The sequence below is a fragment of the Aedes albopictus genome, chromosome 2, assembly GCF_035046485.1.
Source record: "Aedes albopictus strain Foshan chromosome 2, AalbF5, whole genome shotgun sequence".
In the NCBI taxonomy this organism is placed as follows: domain Eukaryota; kingdom Metazoa; phylum Arthropoda; class Insecta; order Diptera; family Culicidae; genus Aedes; species Aedes albopictus.
Window position 1 is genome coordinate 276784793 of NC_085137.1, and position 19085 is coordinate 276803877.

Genomic DNA, 19085 nt, shown 5'->3' on the forward strand with positions numbered 1-19085 from the left:
TTCCCATGAAAAGAGGGAATACACAATATCAATGAGATGTGAAAGTTTCAGATAATGGAATTAATCAATGATTAGAAACCAGTACTAAATATAGTATCATAAATATTTCGGGGAAACGGTGCATTCGGGGAAACGGTACATTCGGGGAAATGGTACATTCGGGGAAACGGTTCGTTCGGCGAATCGTTTTTCGGGGAAATAACTTTCGGGAAAACTTCATTCGGGGAACTGGTTTTCGGGGAAATGTCGTACAATCTAAAATCTCAATTTTCGGCCTAAGTTACCAGGTGTATAACTTTTTCCACAATCGTCGGATCACTTTGCGGTCTTCGGCAAAGTTTTTCGGCATATTCTAGGCTATATTTCGACGTCATTAGTTAGATCGTTTTAGACGAAAAATTTCAATTTATGAGAAAAATGCAAAAAAGCTCGTTTTCCCATACTAAATTCCATACAAATTTCAATCGCAATGCGGAATACGGGGACGCAACCAATCGCTCCCAAATTTTGCACAGTTGTTTTGGATGCTAATATAGATTGAAAAACCTTTGTTCCGGATTGATACGATCAAATTTAAAGTTTCTCCATACAACGTTGACCCACTCTAGTGTGTAGTGTTGTTGCACAGACATAGTGCGATTCCAAATGGGGGATGATGTTGGTGCAACCAAAGTGACATGTTGGTGCAACACGATTTGGCAGTTCGTCATACGGTTGCAGAAACATTCGCTGGTTCGACCAACCTGGGGGCGGTGGCAATGTTGGTCAAACGGTTTGAGTAGTGTGTAGGGTGCCTAATAAGAGTGTGGGGTGAAATGCACTTTTTTCCATTTGAATTAAATTTTAATATCGGAGTGTGTGGGATATTTAGGTCTATGCAATAGTACATTTTTCATTCCCATTTATAAGTGGTGATTGATTGGTTCGAGTAAGTTTTAAAATAGAAAGTTCTGCTCCAGAATCGACTAATAACGTACACTCGGAGCTTGAAAATCCAAGGTTATTGATTATAAAATTCGCACAATTTGTGTTCATGCTGTAACAAGTTTTGCTTATCTTCTGTTGACCGTTGCACACTGGTGTACATTCTGCTGCTGATTTGGATTCAATGGCACGGTTTGAGGGATTTGATTCGGAGGTACTCCCCCAACAATCAATTGCTGGGGGACTGGGCCGTTTTCCGCTTGAGTGTAAAACACGTTGTGATTACTGCCAGTCCTGTTGTTGGATAAGTTTTGATTATAATAGTTATTCCTCCCTCTGTTGTGATGATTTCCTCTGAAACTACCACGGTAATAATGTCCTCTTTCATTTGCTCTTTGGTTATGATTCTGCTAAAACTGATTAATGTTGTTGTTTGAGACGGGTCGGTTCCTCGCAAAATTGGAACTTTGTGGGTTATTTCTATAACCTGCGCGGCTACGTCCTCTAGTGAGAACTTGAGGTGGTTCTGTGGTTTGAGTTTCGTTAATTTTCTGAATTGCCTTTTGAATTGAATTAAATTCACTGGCTTTGAGGATTATTTTTATTTCAGTGTTGGATACACCATTAATTAAAGTGTCCACACCTGCCTTGGTAGCAATTTTATTAGCTACGTCAGCTGGAGTTGTATTTTCGATGTACAAGGATGACAATTTTTGTGAAAGTATTTCCACTTCCTCGCAGAATTTTTGACGATCTCCCTTATTTCTGGTGGCTTTTAGTTTTGCCAAAATTGAATCCGGCGTTTCACTTTTGCATACCTGTTTTATGGCACCCGTAATTACTTGAAATGTTTGGGCATTGGGCGGTACCGCGGATCTCGCTTTGCCAAACAATCTAGTCTTCAAAAATCTAATTCCTGCAGCTACATGTACCGCGGGAATCAAGTCAGAAAACAAACCGACTGAATCAATAAAAGCTTCAAGCCCGGTAGGCGAGCCGTCGTAATTTTAAATCAGCGCTGTCGCTGTTTTTATATCAAACGGTGCTTGTGCTGGAGCTGGTGGATCGACTACTGGTGGGGCCATGGTTACAATATTTGCTGTTTCGAGTGATCTATTTTTGCGTAGTTTTCGTTTGATAATTTCTTTTACCTCGAAAGCTGATTCTCGGGAAGCTTTGACAATGAATCTTAGGTTTTTCTCAGGAATAGGGTAAATGTACCAATAGTGGTGCTATTAGTAGCTTCTTGTAGTAAAATAATTAAATATAATTTATAATACCACAAAATAAAAAGTCTGAAACCGTTAATCTTTAGTTTTCCACTTAAATTTGCTAGGAAAAATGTAAAAACCATTGTTTATTTCCGTTTTTGCTAATAAATCACTTGCACCAACTATAGGTACACGGTTCCTATTATGGAGGTAAAATTTAACATTGGTTCCTATAGTGGCGCATCCCATTGAATACTTATGGGACCCACCACTATAGGAACACTACCACCACTATAGGTGCAAAGGAGCAAAAATATTAAGAAAAATAATTGTTTAAAATAGGTTTTTCGGCAAATCCTGAACACAAAACTGAATTAATGTTATTCATTAAGTATGATGCATCTACTAAAAATGTCATTTGCAAGCTTTTTGATCGAAATAGTGTTAATTTGCCACTAACACCACTATTGGTACTACCTCCACTAAGGGAGCTTTTACCCTATGGGATTCATTTTTGCATTGTCTCGCGCGGAAACGCAAACTACAGATGCGTCGGTGTTTAGAATTGTGTTCTCGTTAGTTGCGAATGAGGTGGAGTTTTGAGGCACAATAGATCGCGTTCGTCGTCCAAGGTTTAGAAGGGTATTTCTTCGCGAGCGCATTATTAATTGCGAATCAAAACATTACATTCGTTTACCACGACGAAATCCTCAACACATCTCCATTTCCCCTGTCCAAACTCCTAGTGATTTCTCGTAGTAACGCAGAGAATTCCTCGGTTATTGGCCTAAGCGAGAATCACGCCATCATTTCCTTCCCTATGCTCAATTGACCTGCATTCGGACGCGGCCGGTGCTGGTATTGCTTATTGAAAAGTATTGGGATTCCATCATTTACACAATGAAGAGAAAGCTAATCCCAAGCATCATCTGTTGGTTCTTTGTGTAAATGCAGTTGTCCTTGCAATAACAGAGGAGCAACCGCGGGCGGTCAATCATGCTCATGCTCATGCTCAGGAATATGGGATTCATTTTCGATTAGGTTTGACTCAATTTCATTATTAAGAGCTGTCACGTAATTGTATTTGGCTTCTAAAGTTTCAGTTTTAAATTTTTTTATTGATAGATTATTGTTGTGCAATTTTAGCAAGGTATGCACATCTTCTTTCAAATCTTGTAACATTTATAGAAATTAAAATTGATCACTTCGTATATATTAAACTCACGTATAGTTGAAAAGTACTCTGCTACTCATGGTGGAGGCGCACTCCTCAACACTCATATCCAGGTCTCGGCTCAACGCTGCGGTTAAACTCGATGATTTACCAGCTCGTCAAATGAAAATCCCGCTTGCCGGTCCTCCGACAAGGGTCTCTCCTGCAGTTGTTTTTTTTGTGTCATTTCACACTAATTCTCTGTGTTTGCATTTGACGTATTATTCACCTCAGTTTGTAATTTGATAGTTCACTTAGGCTGAATATTTTTGGTTGATTGTATCACTGCTATAACTGTTCTTGTAAATTGCTTCTCAGATTTCACGATCACTTTGAGTCCAATTACTGTGAGTTATCGGGATACTGCACTATTCAGGTTGAATGTGTAACGACTTCCTAAATCAGTGCAGGGGAATCCTTAGGAATTCCCACCTAAAAACAACTGACAGCATGTAGCGGTGTCATGATCAAGAAAAAGAGAGATTTCTGCGCTCGGGACAGCATGTGGATGGCAACACTCATAGTTCTCCCATAACACCAATCCAGGTTGTGAAACTAATCTAATGAGTATGAGACCGGCGAAGTGAGATGGCCCACACCCGAGTGATATGGATCACAACTGGGATCCCGGCTTATATGAGAGGAAATATGAAAATTGGTTCCCTGGATCGGGGTACGCGGCATGTAATGAAGAGCTGCTTTAATCTGTTTCGCAGATCTAGATAAATGCGAACAATAGTTGTTTACGCAAATTTGTACATTTGCCAGGCCTAAATGAGGTGGCGTGATTCTGTAAGCGATAATCTTTCTAGTGAAGCCAAGTGGTCAACACGTCTAGTGCCAAGCTTTAAGAAGCCTTCTATTGAAAAGCCATAGTAGTTCAGTGCCAAGTATTTAATACCGGTGAGGTGAGACTTAGCTATTGTAATTCAAATACTAAGCTATAATTGTGTATGATATAATTTGCAGGGATTCGAAAACCCATTAGAAACTACAATTAATTGTGAAACCGCGGTTTAAAAAAGCATTGGTAAGCTTAACTGTGTAGTTAGAAATTGACATGGCGCTAATTTCGTTGTGGGATAGCTTTCCCTTCAACGAAGGGTTTTTTTTCTGCTCGAAAACCCGAGCGAATAGGTTTGCCGTGTATCCGCTACGCGCCAAGTGATCAGCCAGTGAACTTCCGGTGGAAATAGTGAGATCTGAGACCACGACGCCAAGAAGCGCCTCCCCTCTGCTGGCATTCGCCCAGCCACAAGACGCCCAAACCACGTGCGTTCATCCGCTCCCGCTTAGACGGTCGTAGCACTCGGTCAGGCCACAGCATCCAAGTCTCATTCCACCCCGCCGATCACGTTGTCACCCGCCGAGCGTCGGATAGCACTCAACCGGACGCATCCTCTCTGCTCTGGTCGTTGAGACGCGAGCACCATCGATTGGTCACCTCTCGCCTTCTCGGGGAATCAGTACCTTGCCTCTTTCCATCGCCCGAGAGAAGAGCACGTGCTACATCTCCTCAGCTGCCACGAGGTCTACATGTGACACCGATGACGAACGAGCGTGTCGCGGGCGGGGCATCTTTCTGTCGCACGACGTCGGGTAAGGCTACCCGAGTATCACCATCGATTATCAGAACACAAACTGTAAGTCTTTAACTAGAATAGATCTTTGAGCTCAAAGTAGGGACCAATAGCCAACAGAACGCAGATAGTTGTTTATAAACTGTAAATTAAGTCAGGTCCAAATACAGTGCTTTCTTCCTAGATTGTTTGACGTTTTCAGAATTAGTTTTTTTTATTCAATTTTTATTCGGAGATCCTTTTTTCTATTTCTTGGATTCGGTTAAGCTTCCGTTTGGGTTTGTCGGAGAACACGACGTGTTTGAGCCACTTTAGAACTCGCCCTGATATTGAGTCTTTTGCCGGGCCGGTAAAAAAGCGTCAGCAGCCTCTCTAACCCGAGAGTGGCGCTTAAGCTGCTGAACGTTGTGTGCACTACACAAGCGTTACATTTGGCGCCCAACGTGGGGCCCCGAAAATTTGGGCAATTTGTTAGTTTTTTTTTCGAATTTTGTGGAATTTCGGTTAATTGGTTAGTTTTTTTTTCTTTGATTAGTTAATAAGTTGGTTATTGGATTTGGTTTAGTTGTAAGTTGAGTTGGTTTTCTTTTCTTTCATTATATAGATTAAGATTGAATTCATGAATTTCATATTATTTTATTGAATTTTATTGACTTGTGCTGTTCCTTCTATAGATTTTTTTTTTCTTTTTTCTTTATCAAAGTGACTATTATTTTTCATCTTCATCCTCACTGAAATTACACTGAATTTTCACCTTTTTGCACTAATATGGATGATCATACTATCCAAAATACAACTTCTAATTCCCAAAGAACTTTGGTGACCCCTCCCATGTGGGAATCGGAATTTACACGCGCTGGAAATCAAGGTGAGCCTGGTCAGCTTTGTGGGCCACGCCTCGCCTGGGCCGATCAGATGATCGGAAGCCACTCGTTGGATAATCGCCTACCGGCAGCTAACAATTTGCAAGCCGAAATAGAGCGCGCCTCAAGAGTAAACATGTCCGCTGATGGTTTTTCACTTCCATTCCGATCCGTTTATACCACCACTGCACAGGAAACTCCTTCCGGTAGCGCTTGGCTACGTGCACCGCCGAATAACTCAGAATTTTCTGAACCTGTAGCGAGTGCCACTCGATACAGCATTGCGAATGCTTTGAATGGTGGAAGCTTTACTGCTGGTTTGCAGACTGTCACTTCGACTGCGAGCCTGCATCCGGAGTTGATATCGACATATGTCGAAGGGGATCTGAGACCGTTGTTGAACTCGACCGTCCAGCCCAATCTCACGGAAAATACTGCAGTGTCATCTGCGCCGATTAGCACTGATGTCTTCGTAGACTCAGCTTACCGAACGGGAACGCAGCGAGCTTCGTCTCAAATGCTAAATCCTTTCCTTTCGGAGGCCGGAAGCAGCTGCCCAGGGGCTTCGGCGAATCCACCTTCAGGCCGGAGTTCTCAGACACTTCAACCGGAATTACCGTTTCCAAACGCACCTGCAAATGATCCACAATTTTCTCAAAATTTTGTACATGTTTCCGAAATTCAAAACTATGTTGAAACTTACGTTAGACAGCTTCTGACAAATCCGTCAAGAGCTCCTCTCGGTCAGGATGCCGCGATCAATTGCCTCAGCCAGCAAATGGGTGCAGTTGGGATACAGGAGGCAGATGTTCCACGCATATTGCAGCCATCTTCAGAATCACAGGGGCGACCAAGGATTTCTCCGCCTTTGCAAATGCAATCTGCTGGCCATTCCGAACGTTATCTGGAAAGTAGAGAGGACCCGGTAAACGAAAATACACCCATAGCGTTCCAACAGGTCTTGCGCAACTCTTTTCCCAGCTTCCAAAACCCAGTGTATCCTGGTAGACCTACGGCTCTCCACGAACAGGGACAACGTTATGAACCCACCGTTCGAAGGAACTATTCACCCAACCCTTCTCCAAATTCTTCGTTGCGGGGAAATGGAGCTCCAAATCAAGCTCAACGAGGAAGGCTGCCTCATCAGACCTGCAACATTTTGGAAAAGTGGCCAAAGTTCGCTGGAGATGCAAGTCCAATTCCAGTGGTTGATTTTTTGCGTCAGATCGAGCTTTTGTGTCGTTCTTACCAGATCACGAAAGAGGAATTGAGAACACACGCCCACCTTTTGTTTAAGGAGGATGCCTATGTTTGGTATACCGCCTACGAGCCAAAATTCGACTGCTGGGACACTTTGTTGGTTTACCTTCGCATGCGTTACGACAATCCGAATCGCGATCGATTTATTAAAGAGGAATTGCGTAACAGAAAACAACGCCCTAACGAGCTCTTTAGTGCATTCCTCACAGACATTGAAACTCTTTGTCAGAGATTGATGAGGAGACTCTCCAACGATGAGAAATTTGACATTGTCATTGAAAACATGAAAATGTCATACAAACGACGATTAGCTCTCGAGAAAATTGAGTCTTTGGAACATTTGGCCCAGTTATGCTATAAATTTGATGCGCTCGAAGGAAATCTCTACCATCCACGAGGTCCAAATAAACCTCCGGTAGTCAATGAGATCGAATATGAGGAACAGGAGGGTGAATTTCGTGGGACGGAAACTGACGAGTGGGAGATTGCGGCAATTCAAGCTCGTCGAGGACAAACTGAGCGTTCCAGAGACCTGTCCATTCGCAAAACTGAAGGCCTTGATCGTTCCAACCCTCTGTGCTGGAACTGTCGAAAAGTTGGACATTTGTGGCGAGAATGTAACCAGAAAAAGGCTATTTTCTGTCATATGTGTGGACACCCAGAAACCACCGCTTTCCGATGTCCACAACAACACGACATACGCCCAGCCTTAGACACAAAGTCAAAAAACGAGTATACAAGGAGCTTTGCGAGAACCGAACTCCTTCAATCTCCAACGACAGTGTTCCCATAAGCCAATTTTCGCAATTCAACCAAACTTATCTGATCCAGACTTGTTTCCGTCGTTGTCCTCATCTTACTGTATCCATACTAGATACCGAAGTCGAGGGACTTGCAGATACTGGAGCGAGTGTGTCGATTATTAGTTCCCCGAATTTGATTGATCGCCTTGGATTAAAAATTCATAATTGCAATATGAATATTTTAACTGCAGATAGAACGTCATACACATGCCAGGGATACGTGAACATTCCGTTCCGATATCAGGATAAAACTAGAATAATTCCGACCTTAGTTGTGCCGGAAATTTCGAAAGATTTGATATTAGGGGTTGACTTTTTAAAAGCTTTTAATTTTCGCTTGGTTTGCGATCCAGATCAAAAACTTACAAATGAATCGTCTACCGAAATCCCGGAACGTAATTCGTGTCTTAATTATGTCCAAGACTATTTTGGTGATAGTGAGGATCGAATTTGCTTTCAATTGATCCTCTCTGTTAATTCGAAAGCCACCGTTGAGACATCTGAGTTAGATCAAAGTCTCGAGATGCCTACGGTGGAGATTCCTACAAAAACTTTGGAGAAACCTGGAGAAATTGAAACTGAGCATAAGTTGACGTCAGACCAGCAACATGAACTTTTTCAAGCGATTCAATATCTGCCAGTGACTAAGGAGGGCAATTTAGGTCGAACGCATATACTCAAACACTCTATTGAATTGCTCGCGGGAGCTACTCCAAAACGCATTCCTTCGTATCGGTGGTCACCTGCCGTGGAACAGGTTATTGATGAGGAAATAGATCGCTTACTACGGCTCGATGTAATTGAGGAGTGTGAAGGTTCAGCCGACTTCATCAATCCTCTGCTGCCTATTAAGAAACCCACGGGAAAATGGCGAATCTGTTTGGATTCTCGTCGATTGAACTCGTTAACCAAAAAGGACGATTTTCCGATTCCTAATATGTCAGTCATCCTGCAGAGAATAAAGCGTGCCCGCTATTTCTCTGTCATTGATTTAACCGAGTCCTACTACCAAGTTGAACTCGAGCGTGAAGCCAAGAACAAAACAGCCTTTCGAACCAATAAGGGTTTGTATAGGTTTAAAGTCATGCCCTTTGGGTTGACGAACGCGCCCGCCACCATGGCTCGCCTGATGGTAAAAGTTTTAGGGCATGACCTAGAACCTTACGTTCACGTTTACTTGGACGACATCATTATCACGTCAGATACTTTGGAGGACCATCTTAGGTTGATTAAAATCGTGGGTGAACGGCTAGCGAAGGCGGGGTTGACGATCAACATTTTAAAATCCATGTTTTGCCAGACTAGCATTCGCTACCTTGGTTACGTGCTATCTGAGGCGGGTTTGTCCATGGATGTGGCCAAAATCCAGCCCATTTTGGATTACCCCGCACCGCGGACCGTCAAAGAGGTTAGACGTCTTCTTGGATTGGCTGGTTTTTACCAGAAATTTATCCAAAACTATTCGGCAATTACTGTACCGATTACGAATTTATTGAAAAAAGGACGTCACAAATTCGTATGGACCCTTGAAGCGGAAGAGGCCCTTAAAAAGCTAAAATAAGCTTTGGTTTCATCTCCCATACTAGCCAACCCCGATTTTTCACAGGCCTTCATAATCGAGACTGATAGTTCTGATCAGGCGATTGGCTCCGTACTGGTCCAGATTCAGAACGGAGAGCGAAAATGCATTGCTTACTACTCGAAAAAACTGTCGAGTACACAGCGAAAGTATAGCGCGACCGAGCGTGAATGCCTCGCGGTATTGCTCAGTATTGAGAATTTTCGCCACTTTGTGGAAGGGCATCGGTTCATCGTCCAGACCGATGCCATGAGTCTGACGTTTTTGCAGACCATGAGCATCGAATCTAAAAGTCCTCGTATTGCTCGTTGGGCCTTAAAGTTGTCCAAGTACGATATCGACTTGCAATACAAAAAGGGATCTGAAAATGTTCCCGCAGATGCCCTAAGTCGCTGTGTTTATACTATAGACTCAGGTCTGACCGATCCCTATGTGGAAGGACTGAAATACCAAATTGAAAAACACCCTGAGCAATTTCGGGACTTCAAGGTGGTAGACGGAAAGATCTTTAAATTTATTACGAACTCCACCCTCCCTGAAGATCCACTTTTTCGGTGGAAGGAAGTAGTTCCCTTCTTAGAAAGAAAGCCGATAATTGAGAAAATACACAATACAGCCCACTTAGGTTTCCTGAAAACATTGGAAAAAGTTAGGGAAAAATACTACTGGCCCCGAATGGCGAGCCAGATTAAACAAGTTTGTGCCAGTTGCCTTGTTTGCAAGGAATCCAAGGTTCCAAATTTAAATGTACGCCCACCTTGTGGTAAACCGAAGCTGTGTAGCCGGCCCTGGGAGATGATTTCCATCGACTTCCTGGGCCCTTATCCGAAAACCAAAAAGGGGAATGTTTGGATTTTAGTTATCTGCGACTTTTTCTCAAAATTTGTTTTAGTCCAGTGCATGAAAGCGGCCACTGCACCAGGTGTGTGTGCAGTAATGGAAAATTTAGTTTTTAATCTTTTTGGAGCACCCTCTGTTTGCATCACAGACAATGCAAAAGTGTTTCAGTCCGAAATGTTCCGAAACCTTTTGAGTCAGTATGGTGTCACGCAATGGAATCTCGCAGTGTATCATCCGAGTCCAAATCCTGCGGAACGCGTAAATCGAGTCATTGTGACAGCTATTCGATGTGCACTGAATCGCCAGACCGATCATAGAAATTGGGACGAATCTGTCCACAAAATCGCGGCGGCGATCAGAACCAGTGTGCACGACAGTACCGGTTTCACGCCGTATTTCGTGAACTTTGGTCGCAACATAATCAGCACTGGTACTGAATATGATCACCTGAGAGATTTCGAGCCAGATAACAATCCGTCTCATAGAAGCACGGAAGTGCGAAAAATGTATGATATAGTTCGCTAAAACTTACATTCCGCCTACCAACGCTATTCCCGGCCGTATAACTTGAGGGCCAACACCAAACATACTTTTAACCCAGGTGACGTCGTATATAAACGAGACATGCACTTGTCGGATAAGGACAAGCACTTTGTCGGAAAATTTGGAACCAAGTACAGCCGCGCGAAAGTTTTAACGGCTCTAGGTACTAATACATACGTCCTAGAAGATGAAAAAGGGCATCGAATTCCTGGTACGTATCATGGATCCTTCCTGAAAAAGGCGTAACAGGAGTTCACCACATTTAGTCCCTATTTCTGCATAGGAAAACATAAGCTATGACTGCTCTACTTTCACCGGGTATTGCATACACCATAACTAAACCTAAACAAACACACAACCACCACTAAGCTACGGTTCAGTCACGATGCGAGATGTCCACGAGTTTCCTCGGTCGTTGACCTCTTAAAAAGTGCAACAGTGCAAATGTATAGCTATGAAAGTGCATCCGCCAGATGCACGAACAACTGTCTCGTAAAGATCACACACGAAATACTCTTTGAGGTGCACAGGCACACAGTCCAATGTTTGAGATGTCCGATATGGTTTCCTCGCATTGTTGATGAAAATTCAGCTTCAAACCGTTGAGAGTCAGCCTACAATCTGCACCGACAGATAAAGGTCATTGACCCTGGAAGTTGAAGCAAATTTCAGCTGTGGAGCAGATCTCCTTTGTTCTTTACCGAGAATCTAGGATTATCCCGCAGCACGTTTGATGCATAGTCACTTTGATAGTTTTAACACTTGTCCGCGTAATACTTAATAGTCACTTTTGTCTTCGTATACACTAGAATTTCTTCATAGGCCAGATAAGTTTTCAGTCCGTTATTATTCGTAGTTTCGTAGATTATCCTGTAAATCAATCAAAATTGTCAATATACTCACCAAAGCATTCCTACATCCATCTCCGTCAGAATCACTTTTTCATCTAATTGGTGTTGGCACTTCTTGTCAGCACTCCCGAAACTTACAGCATAAGAGTTACTATGCTTACTGTACGGAATGAACCGGGCGCGAATGAGATTCGGATGACCGTCGGTTAGATCGTGTAAGTTAGGTTTAGAAATCGTTTTCCAATTTATCAATTGGAGTTATCGGCTCAGTAAATATCGGTTTCCCGACATCTCGGGAGTAATTTGGAAGAAATTTAGAACAATTTTCAGAAATCTCTGAAGTTATTAAGGAATAAATTAGAAAAGAATGTGTGGCAAAACAGAATGGGATAGAGTAGGCAAAGGTTAGAGATATAGATGGAACAGTACAGCATAGTAATTTATTTGACAATAGCTTATAAAACCCTTATTCAAAATTATTCAAAATTCAAATTTATTTAGCAGATATTCAGTTAGTTTCTTTCAGTTCAATCAACTAGACTTTACTACATCCAATACGTTTTTATGTTTTACTAAATGTTCAATGTTTAAAATTTATATGTTAATTGTTGCATAAAAATTTTGAAATTTTATAATTTCAAAATTTTTATTTTTTGAGCTTGGGCGAAAATGTAACGACTTCCTAAATCAGTGCAGGGGAATCCTTAGGAATTCCCACCTAAAAACAACTGACAGCATGTAGCGGTGTCATGATCAAGAAAAAGAAAGATTTCTGCGCTCGGGATAGCATGTGGATGGCACCACTCATAGTTCTCCCATAACACCAATCCAGGTTGTGAAACTAATCTAATGAGTATGAGACCGGCGAAGTGAGATGGCCCACACAAGAGTGATATGGATCACAACTGGGATCCCGGCTTATATGAGAGGAAATATGAAAATAGGCTCCCTGGATCGGGGTACGCGGCATGTAATGAAGAGCTGCTTTAATCTGTTTCGCAGATCTAGATAAATGCGAACAATAGTTGTTTACGCAAATTTGTACATTTGCCAGGCCTAAATGAGGTGGCGTGATTCTGTAAGCGACAATCTTTCTAGTGAAGCCAAGTGGTCAACACGTCTAGTGCCAAGCTTTAAGAAGCCTTCTATTGAAAAGCCATAGTAGTTCAGTGCCAAGTATTTAATACCGGTGAGGTGAGACTTAGCTATTGTAATTCAAATACTAAACTATAATTGTGTATGATATAATTTGCAGGGATTCGAAAACCCATTAGAAACTACAATTAATTGTGAAACCGTGGTTTAAAAAAGCATTGGTAAGCTTAACTGTGTAGTTAGAAATTGACATGGCGCTAATTTCGTTGTGGGATAGCTTTCCCTTCAACGAAGGGTTTTTTTTCTGCTCGAAAACCCGAGCGAATAGGTTTGCCGTGTATCCGCTACGCGCCAAGTGATCAGCCAGTGAACTTCCGGTGGAAATAGTGAGATCTGAGACCACGACGCCAAAAAGCGCCTCCCCTCTGCTGGCATTCGCCCAGCCACAAGACGCCCAAACCACGTGCGTTCATCCGCTCCCGCTTAGACGGTCGTAGCACTCGGTCAGGCCACAGCATCCAAGTCTCATTCCACCCCGCCGATCACGTTGTCACCCGCCGAGCGTCGGATAGCACTCAACCGGACGCATCCTCTCTGCTCTGGTCGTTGAGACGCGAGCACCATCGATTGGTCACCTCTCGCCTTCTCGGGGAATCAGTACCTTGCCTCTTACCATCGCCCGAGAGAAGAGCACGTGCTACATCTCCTCAGCTGCCACGAGGTCTACATGTGACACCGAAGACGAACGAGCGTGTCGCGGGCGGGGCATCTTTCTGTCGCACGACGTCGGGTAAGGCTACCCGAGTATCACCATTGATTATCAGAACACAAACTGTAAGTCTTTAACTAGAATAGATCTTTGAGCTCAAAGTAGGGACCAATAGCCAACAGAACGCAGATAGTTGCTTATAAACTGTAAATTAAGTCAGGTCCAAATACAGTGCTTTCTTCCTAGATTGTTCGACGTTTTCAGAATTAGTTTTTTTTATTCAATTTTTATTCGGAGATCCTTTTTTCTATTTCTTGGATTCGGTTAAGCTTCCGTTTGGGTTTGTCGGAGAACACGACGTGTTTGAGCCACTTTAGAACTCGCCCTGATATTGAGTCTTTTGCCGGGCCGGTAAAAAAGCGTCAGCAGCCTCTCTAACCCGAGAGTGGCGCTTAAGCTGCTGAACGTTGTGTGCACTACACAAGCGTTACAAATGTACTTCATATTTTTCGATCACTTATTCAAACTGTTCATTAGGCCGCGGTTATATCAGCTACGGACTTCGCTGCTTTTAAAGCCTGCTTTCGGCTATGTTCTTTATAGAGCCTGTACAGCGTAATAATTAATTGAATGGCAACTAACGCCAAAATAATATTTAACTTCAGTTCGTGTTGCGTTTGGATCTCTTCGTGAATCTCTAGCTGATTTAGAATCTGGACTTGAGGGTCTCCAGAAACTTGCACGTTTTTTGATTGTGTCTTCCCCATTATTACGCAATTTTTTCTAACACTGTACACTAATTTTTATTTGTTCTTGAAGTTAACAACTGGGACTTTCACTTTAGGTTCGACTGTTCTCGGTCAGCCATGTGTCGTTCCGACATTGGCATTCAATGAAAATGGTCTTGACTGTTTCGGTTTCAAGAACAGACTCTCGGCTTTATTGAATGTTTAACTTACAGCTAGTCTCATTATAAAAGTCTACAAACTACCCAAGTAACCACGAAGCCGTATATAAGTGCACCAATTTTGCCATATATTAATAATTAAAATTGTGAATATAATGCTGCATTACTTTAAACACCTCATTGAACCAATACAGTGATAGACATTCGTTTAGCCGAGACCAAAAAAAGTGTCAGGAAACTCATACAAAAGATTTTATGATAAAACTTTTTTATCGTAGTGATAGTATATCTAGTACTGTTTCATAAAAATGTGATGCATTAAACTTACATATACACTGAAACAAAACCGAGGGTAAAAACCCTTCAAATGTCATTTTTTGCCTAGACATTCGTTTAGCCGAGGTAAATGAAAAATTGGTTTTCAATAGATTTTTTGCAATTTTGTGAGTATATTTCGAGGATATACTCCAAGGCATTTCGTTTATGACGTGTTAGCAAGATAATTGACCTTAAAAGTTTATTTATTTGTGAAATTCAGAGAAATATTATAAAAAAATGTCCTGATAAGGAGAAGCGACGATAAACAAATTTATTTAAGAAAAATGATTTTTGTAAACACTCAAACGTAAGCTAGATTAACAGTTTTGAAAATATGGCACAGAATTATTGTTAAAAATGTTCAAATTATTGCATGAATTGTCATGAAAAAATTAAGTATATTGGTTCTTGGTTGGTTAAACTTTAAAATGAGATTGATAAAAGCTAAAATAAATAGTTCTGCAATGAAAAAAAGACGTGCCCTAATGCCTGTGGAGTATACCTGTTTGATACTAGCATTACTAAATGAGTTGGAAGACTGCAAAGTGAAAGAACTGCAAGAAGTGTCAAATTTTTTGTACCCTGTTTATTCAAAAGCAGATGCTCATACAAAAATGCAAGATATGGTTAAACAATTGGCTTATTTCATTCAATCTGAAGAAATATATTATAAATGAGTCTTAGTTGTGAATCACATTCATTTTTAACATGATTTATTTGACAAGAATGTCTAAATTATGAAACAAGTAGTTCATGCTAGAAATTTGAATACTTTCGGTGCCATTTCTCGAAATATGAGCCATTCAATGTATGTTATTTCAGCCAGAATACAGTCTAGAATATATTGGGAGCTATTAGAAGACGTAATAGCAGTAAACGCTGTGATTTATGCAAGTGAAACCATCATGTTTCATCAAAACAATACTTAAATACGTGATTTTTTGATAGTTTGCGTTATTTTTTTCTGATAAAAACATCGTTTTTCGTAAATTTTCAACCTGCTTCGGTCATGAAACTTTCATTAGATTCTTTTGAAACACTTCCGATTAAAATAACTACATCAAATCTCAATTTGGAAACATTTACAATAGTATGACATATTTATATGAGATGCATGCAAAATTAATATGGCAACACTTCCAAAAACGATCTAATTCATGATTTACAAGTCGATCTATAATGCAGCTCACCATACAAAATGACTTTGTTGGATATTTTTCGAAATTTGACGGTTTTTTATTATGGAATTCTAAAAATTGTACAATTCGGCTAAACGAATGTCTAGGCAAAAAAATGACATTTAAAGGATTTTACCCTCGTTTTTGTTTCAGTGTATATGCAAGTGTGATGTGACACATTTTTATAAAACAGTACTAGATATACTATCACTACGATAAAAAAGTTTTATCATAAAATTTTTTGTATGAGTTTCCTGCCACTTTTTTGAAAATTTTTTAGCCTCGGCTAAACGAATGTCTATCACTGTATTAAAGTCGAAAAGGGCCCCACTAAAATCCAATTAGTGCCACATATTGCAGCACGCTGACAGCCATTGCTAAATCTTCATGGGATTCAATTGGTGTTTTTCGGTGATGATTTAAAACTCATTTTTACTCTTCTTTACGTTTCAACCTACTTTATTGCTTTCGGTCATCTTCAGAACTGTCAGATTAAATAATACAAAATACAAATCACAAATTACAAACATTATAAACATTCAAAATTTTACAATACAAACACTTACGATTCCGCCGGACGTTCGTTTGTCAAGGCGGTACACTTAATTCTAAAATCGTTTCGTTTTTAAGTAATATGTCCTCGTCTCTCTTGCTGTCGTCGTGTTCGTCGTTGTTCGTCTTTTAGTTTGTTAATCAAGTTGTTGTATGTGTTCGAAAACCCGTCTACGTCACGCTGTAAATTAACCGTCGTTTCGTTGTTGATCTTTATGTGGACCACTTCAGCAGCCAATCTGCTTGCATCATTATTTATTCTCTCTAGGATCCGAGTTCGAGAGAAGTCAAAGTGATGCCCGTTGTCTACCGCGTGTTGCGTGAGTCCCGTAGCTGAAGCGTTGGTGCGTATCGAGTTTTTGTGTTGCGTTATGCGCTTGTCCAGTGTTTGAGAGGTTTGTCCGATGTATTCCTTGTTTTCGCATGCTCCACAAGGAATACTGTATACCACGTTTGTTTGTTTCATGTGTGGTATTGGGTCTTTCAATTTTGTGAAGACCGTGTTCTTCACTTTATCACATGGTTTGAAAGACGCTGTGATATCGTGTTTTCGCAACGTTTTGTTCACCTTCTCGCTTAAACCAGGGATGTATGGGATGGACACATACCTTTTTTGTTCCCCATTCTCGCGTTCGTTCTCAAGAGTGTTGTATATGAGATGAACCCGACGCTTTATCGTGCGTTGGATGAGGTTCTCTGGATAATTATTATTGCGGAGAATGTGTTTGACCATTCGAATGCTTTCCTCCCTTCGTTCGACATCTGTTAGCTTCAGTGCTCGGTCAATAAGCGCGATCATAGTGTTCATTTTGTGCGTGTGCGGGCTCTCTGAGTTGTAGTCCAGGTATCTGCCGTCACGTTGTTTTGGAAACCAAATTTTTCTAATTCTCTCACCCTCTCTCGAGAGCGTGAGATCCAGAAACCGGAGTGACTCGTTCGTTTCTTGCTCCACGGTGAAATTCAGTTTCTCATCCACTGCGTTGAACTGTTCCACCACCTTCTCCACTTCCTCTCTTCTGCCGACTACGAAGCAATCGTCGACGTACCTTCTGTAGTATGAGATGGTGATGTTGTTCTCCTCCAGCTGTGTTATGGCCTCCTGTTCCACCTTTTCCATGATGATGTTGGCTACAACCGGTGAAAGGGGGGATCCCATGGGCACCCCCGCTGTTTGGCTGTAGAATTTTCCTTCATATTGGAAGAAAGATGCCTCAAGAACCGTCTTCATTGCATGTTTGAAACTTTCCCAAGGAATAGTGGTGCATTCTTGTAGTTGTTCCCACTTTTCTTCTACGAGTTCGTATACTTTCTCAACTGGAACGTTGGTGTAAAGTGATACTACATCCAAGGAGTAGATGATACTGCCTTCTGGAATCACTACGGTCGAGATTTCTTCCGCAAATTCGAAACTGTTTTTGACGTGATATTGTGTTTTCCCCACTATACTACCCAAGATGTTCGCTAAGAACTGGGCCATGCGATACGTTGCAGAACCAATGGTCGAAACCACTGGTCTGAGAGGTCTGTTGGTTTTATGGATTTTTGGCAGGCCATAAATTCTTGGAGGATGGCAGTTAAACACTTTGAGACGATTTTTTGTCTGTGTGTCTATGTGTCCATCTTTCCACCATTGTTCAATTATCGTATTGAGTTTTCTCAAGGTTCTATTCGTGGGGTTGTCGTTTAGCAGTTTATAGGTGTTCGTATCACTCACCATTTCCGCCATCTTTTCACGATACTCCGAGGCTGCCAACACGACCGTCTTATTCCCTTTATCCGCTTTCGTTACGTACAGTTCGGGATGTTCCTTCAAGAATTTTCGGCTTTTCAGTACGTCTTTGAGTATCCACTCGTTTTCTTTCGTCATGGGCTGTCGTTGATAGTTGACGTAGTTCGACATGATCGTAGATATTTCCCCTCTGATGTGTTCTGCTTCGGGGATTCGCCTGATCGCTGTCTCCACGTCGGCCACGAATCTCACGTATGGAATCGTCTTCTTGTTCTGGATGTTGAAGTTCGGTCCGAGAAGAAGGGTTCTCTCCACGAAGTCCGGTAGTTCTACGTTGGTCGTGTTCTCAATCCATTCGTGATTCCGATGTTGGTTCCGAATTTTCTCCATCTTCAGTGCTTCCAGTTTCTTCTTTTCCCCGTTTTTTGATTTGTTGTACGTATTTCTGGCGCTCTTTTCCACCATTGTTGTCACATATCGCCAGTCTTCGACGGTGATTGCCTCTTCGATTTTTCTTCTTAGGTACTGCTTTCGATCTTTCAACTGTCGTAGCGTTCTTTTGGAGTCCTGGATGGTAACACTGATGATTTTGATCTTGTGGGGGATCTTGTGCGGGACTCACGCAACACGCGGTAGACAACGGGCATCACTTTGACTTCTCTCGAACTCGGATCCTAGAGAGAATAAATAATGATGCAAGCAGATTGGCTGCTGAAGTGGTCCACATAAAGATCAACAACGAAACGACGGTTAATTTACAGCGTGACGTAGACGGGTTTTCGAACACATACAACAACTTGATTAACAAACTAAAAGACGAACAACGACGAACACGACGACAGCAAGAGAGACGAGGACATATTACTTAAAAACGAAACGATTTTAGAATTAAGTGTACCGCCTTGACAAACGAACGTCCGGCGGAATTGT

At 41.6% G+C, this 19085-nt stretch overlaps 1 protein-coding gene across 1 annotated transcript; it reads right to left on the minus strand.

Moving 5' to 3' along the window:
• Positions 1-1052: 1052 nt before the first annotated feature.
• Positions 1053-18620, minus strand: LOC134286577 (uncharacterized). Its single transcript, XM_062848209.1, has 3 exons — positions 18141-18620; positions 17035-17894; positions 1053-1218 (listed from the first exon to the last, which is right to left on the minus strand). The coding sequence occupies exons 1-3, from the start codon at positions 18618-18620 to the stop codon at positions 1053-1055; spliced, it is 1506 nt and encodes a 501-aa protein (XP_062704193.1).
• Between the last annotated feature and the right edge of the window lie 465 nt (positions 18621-19085).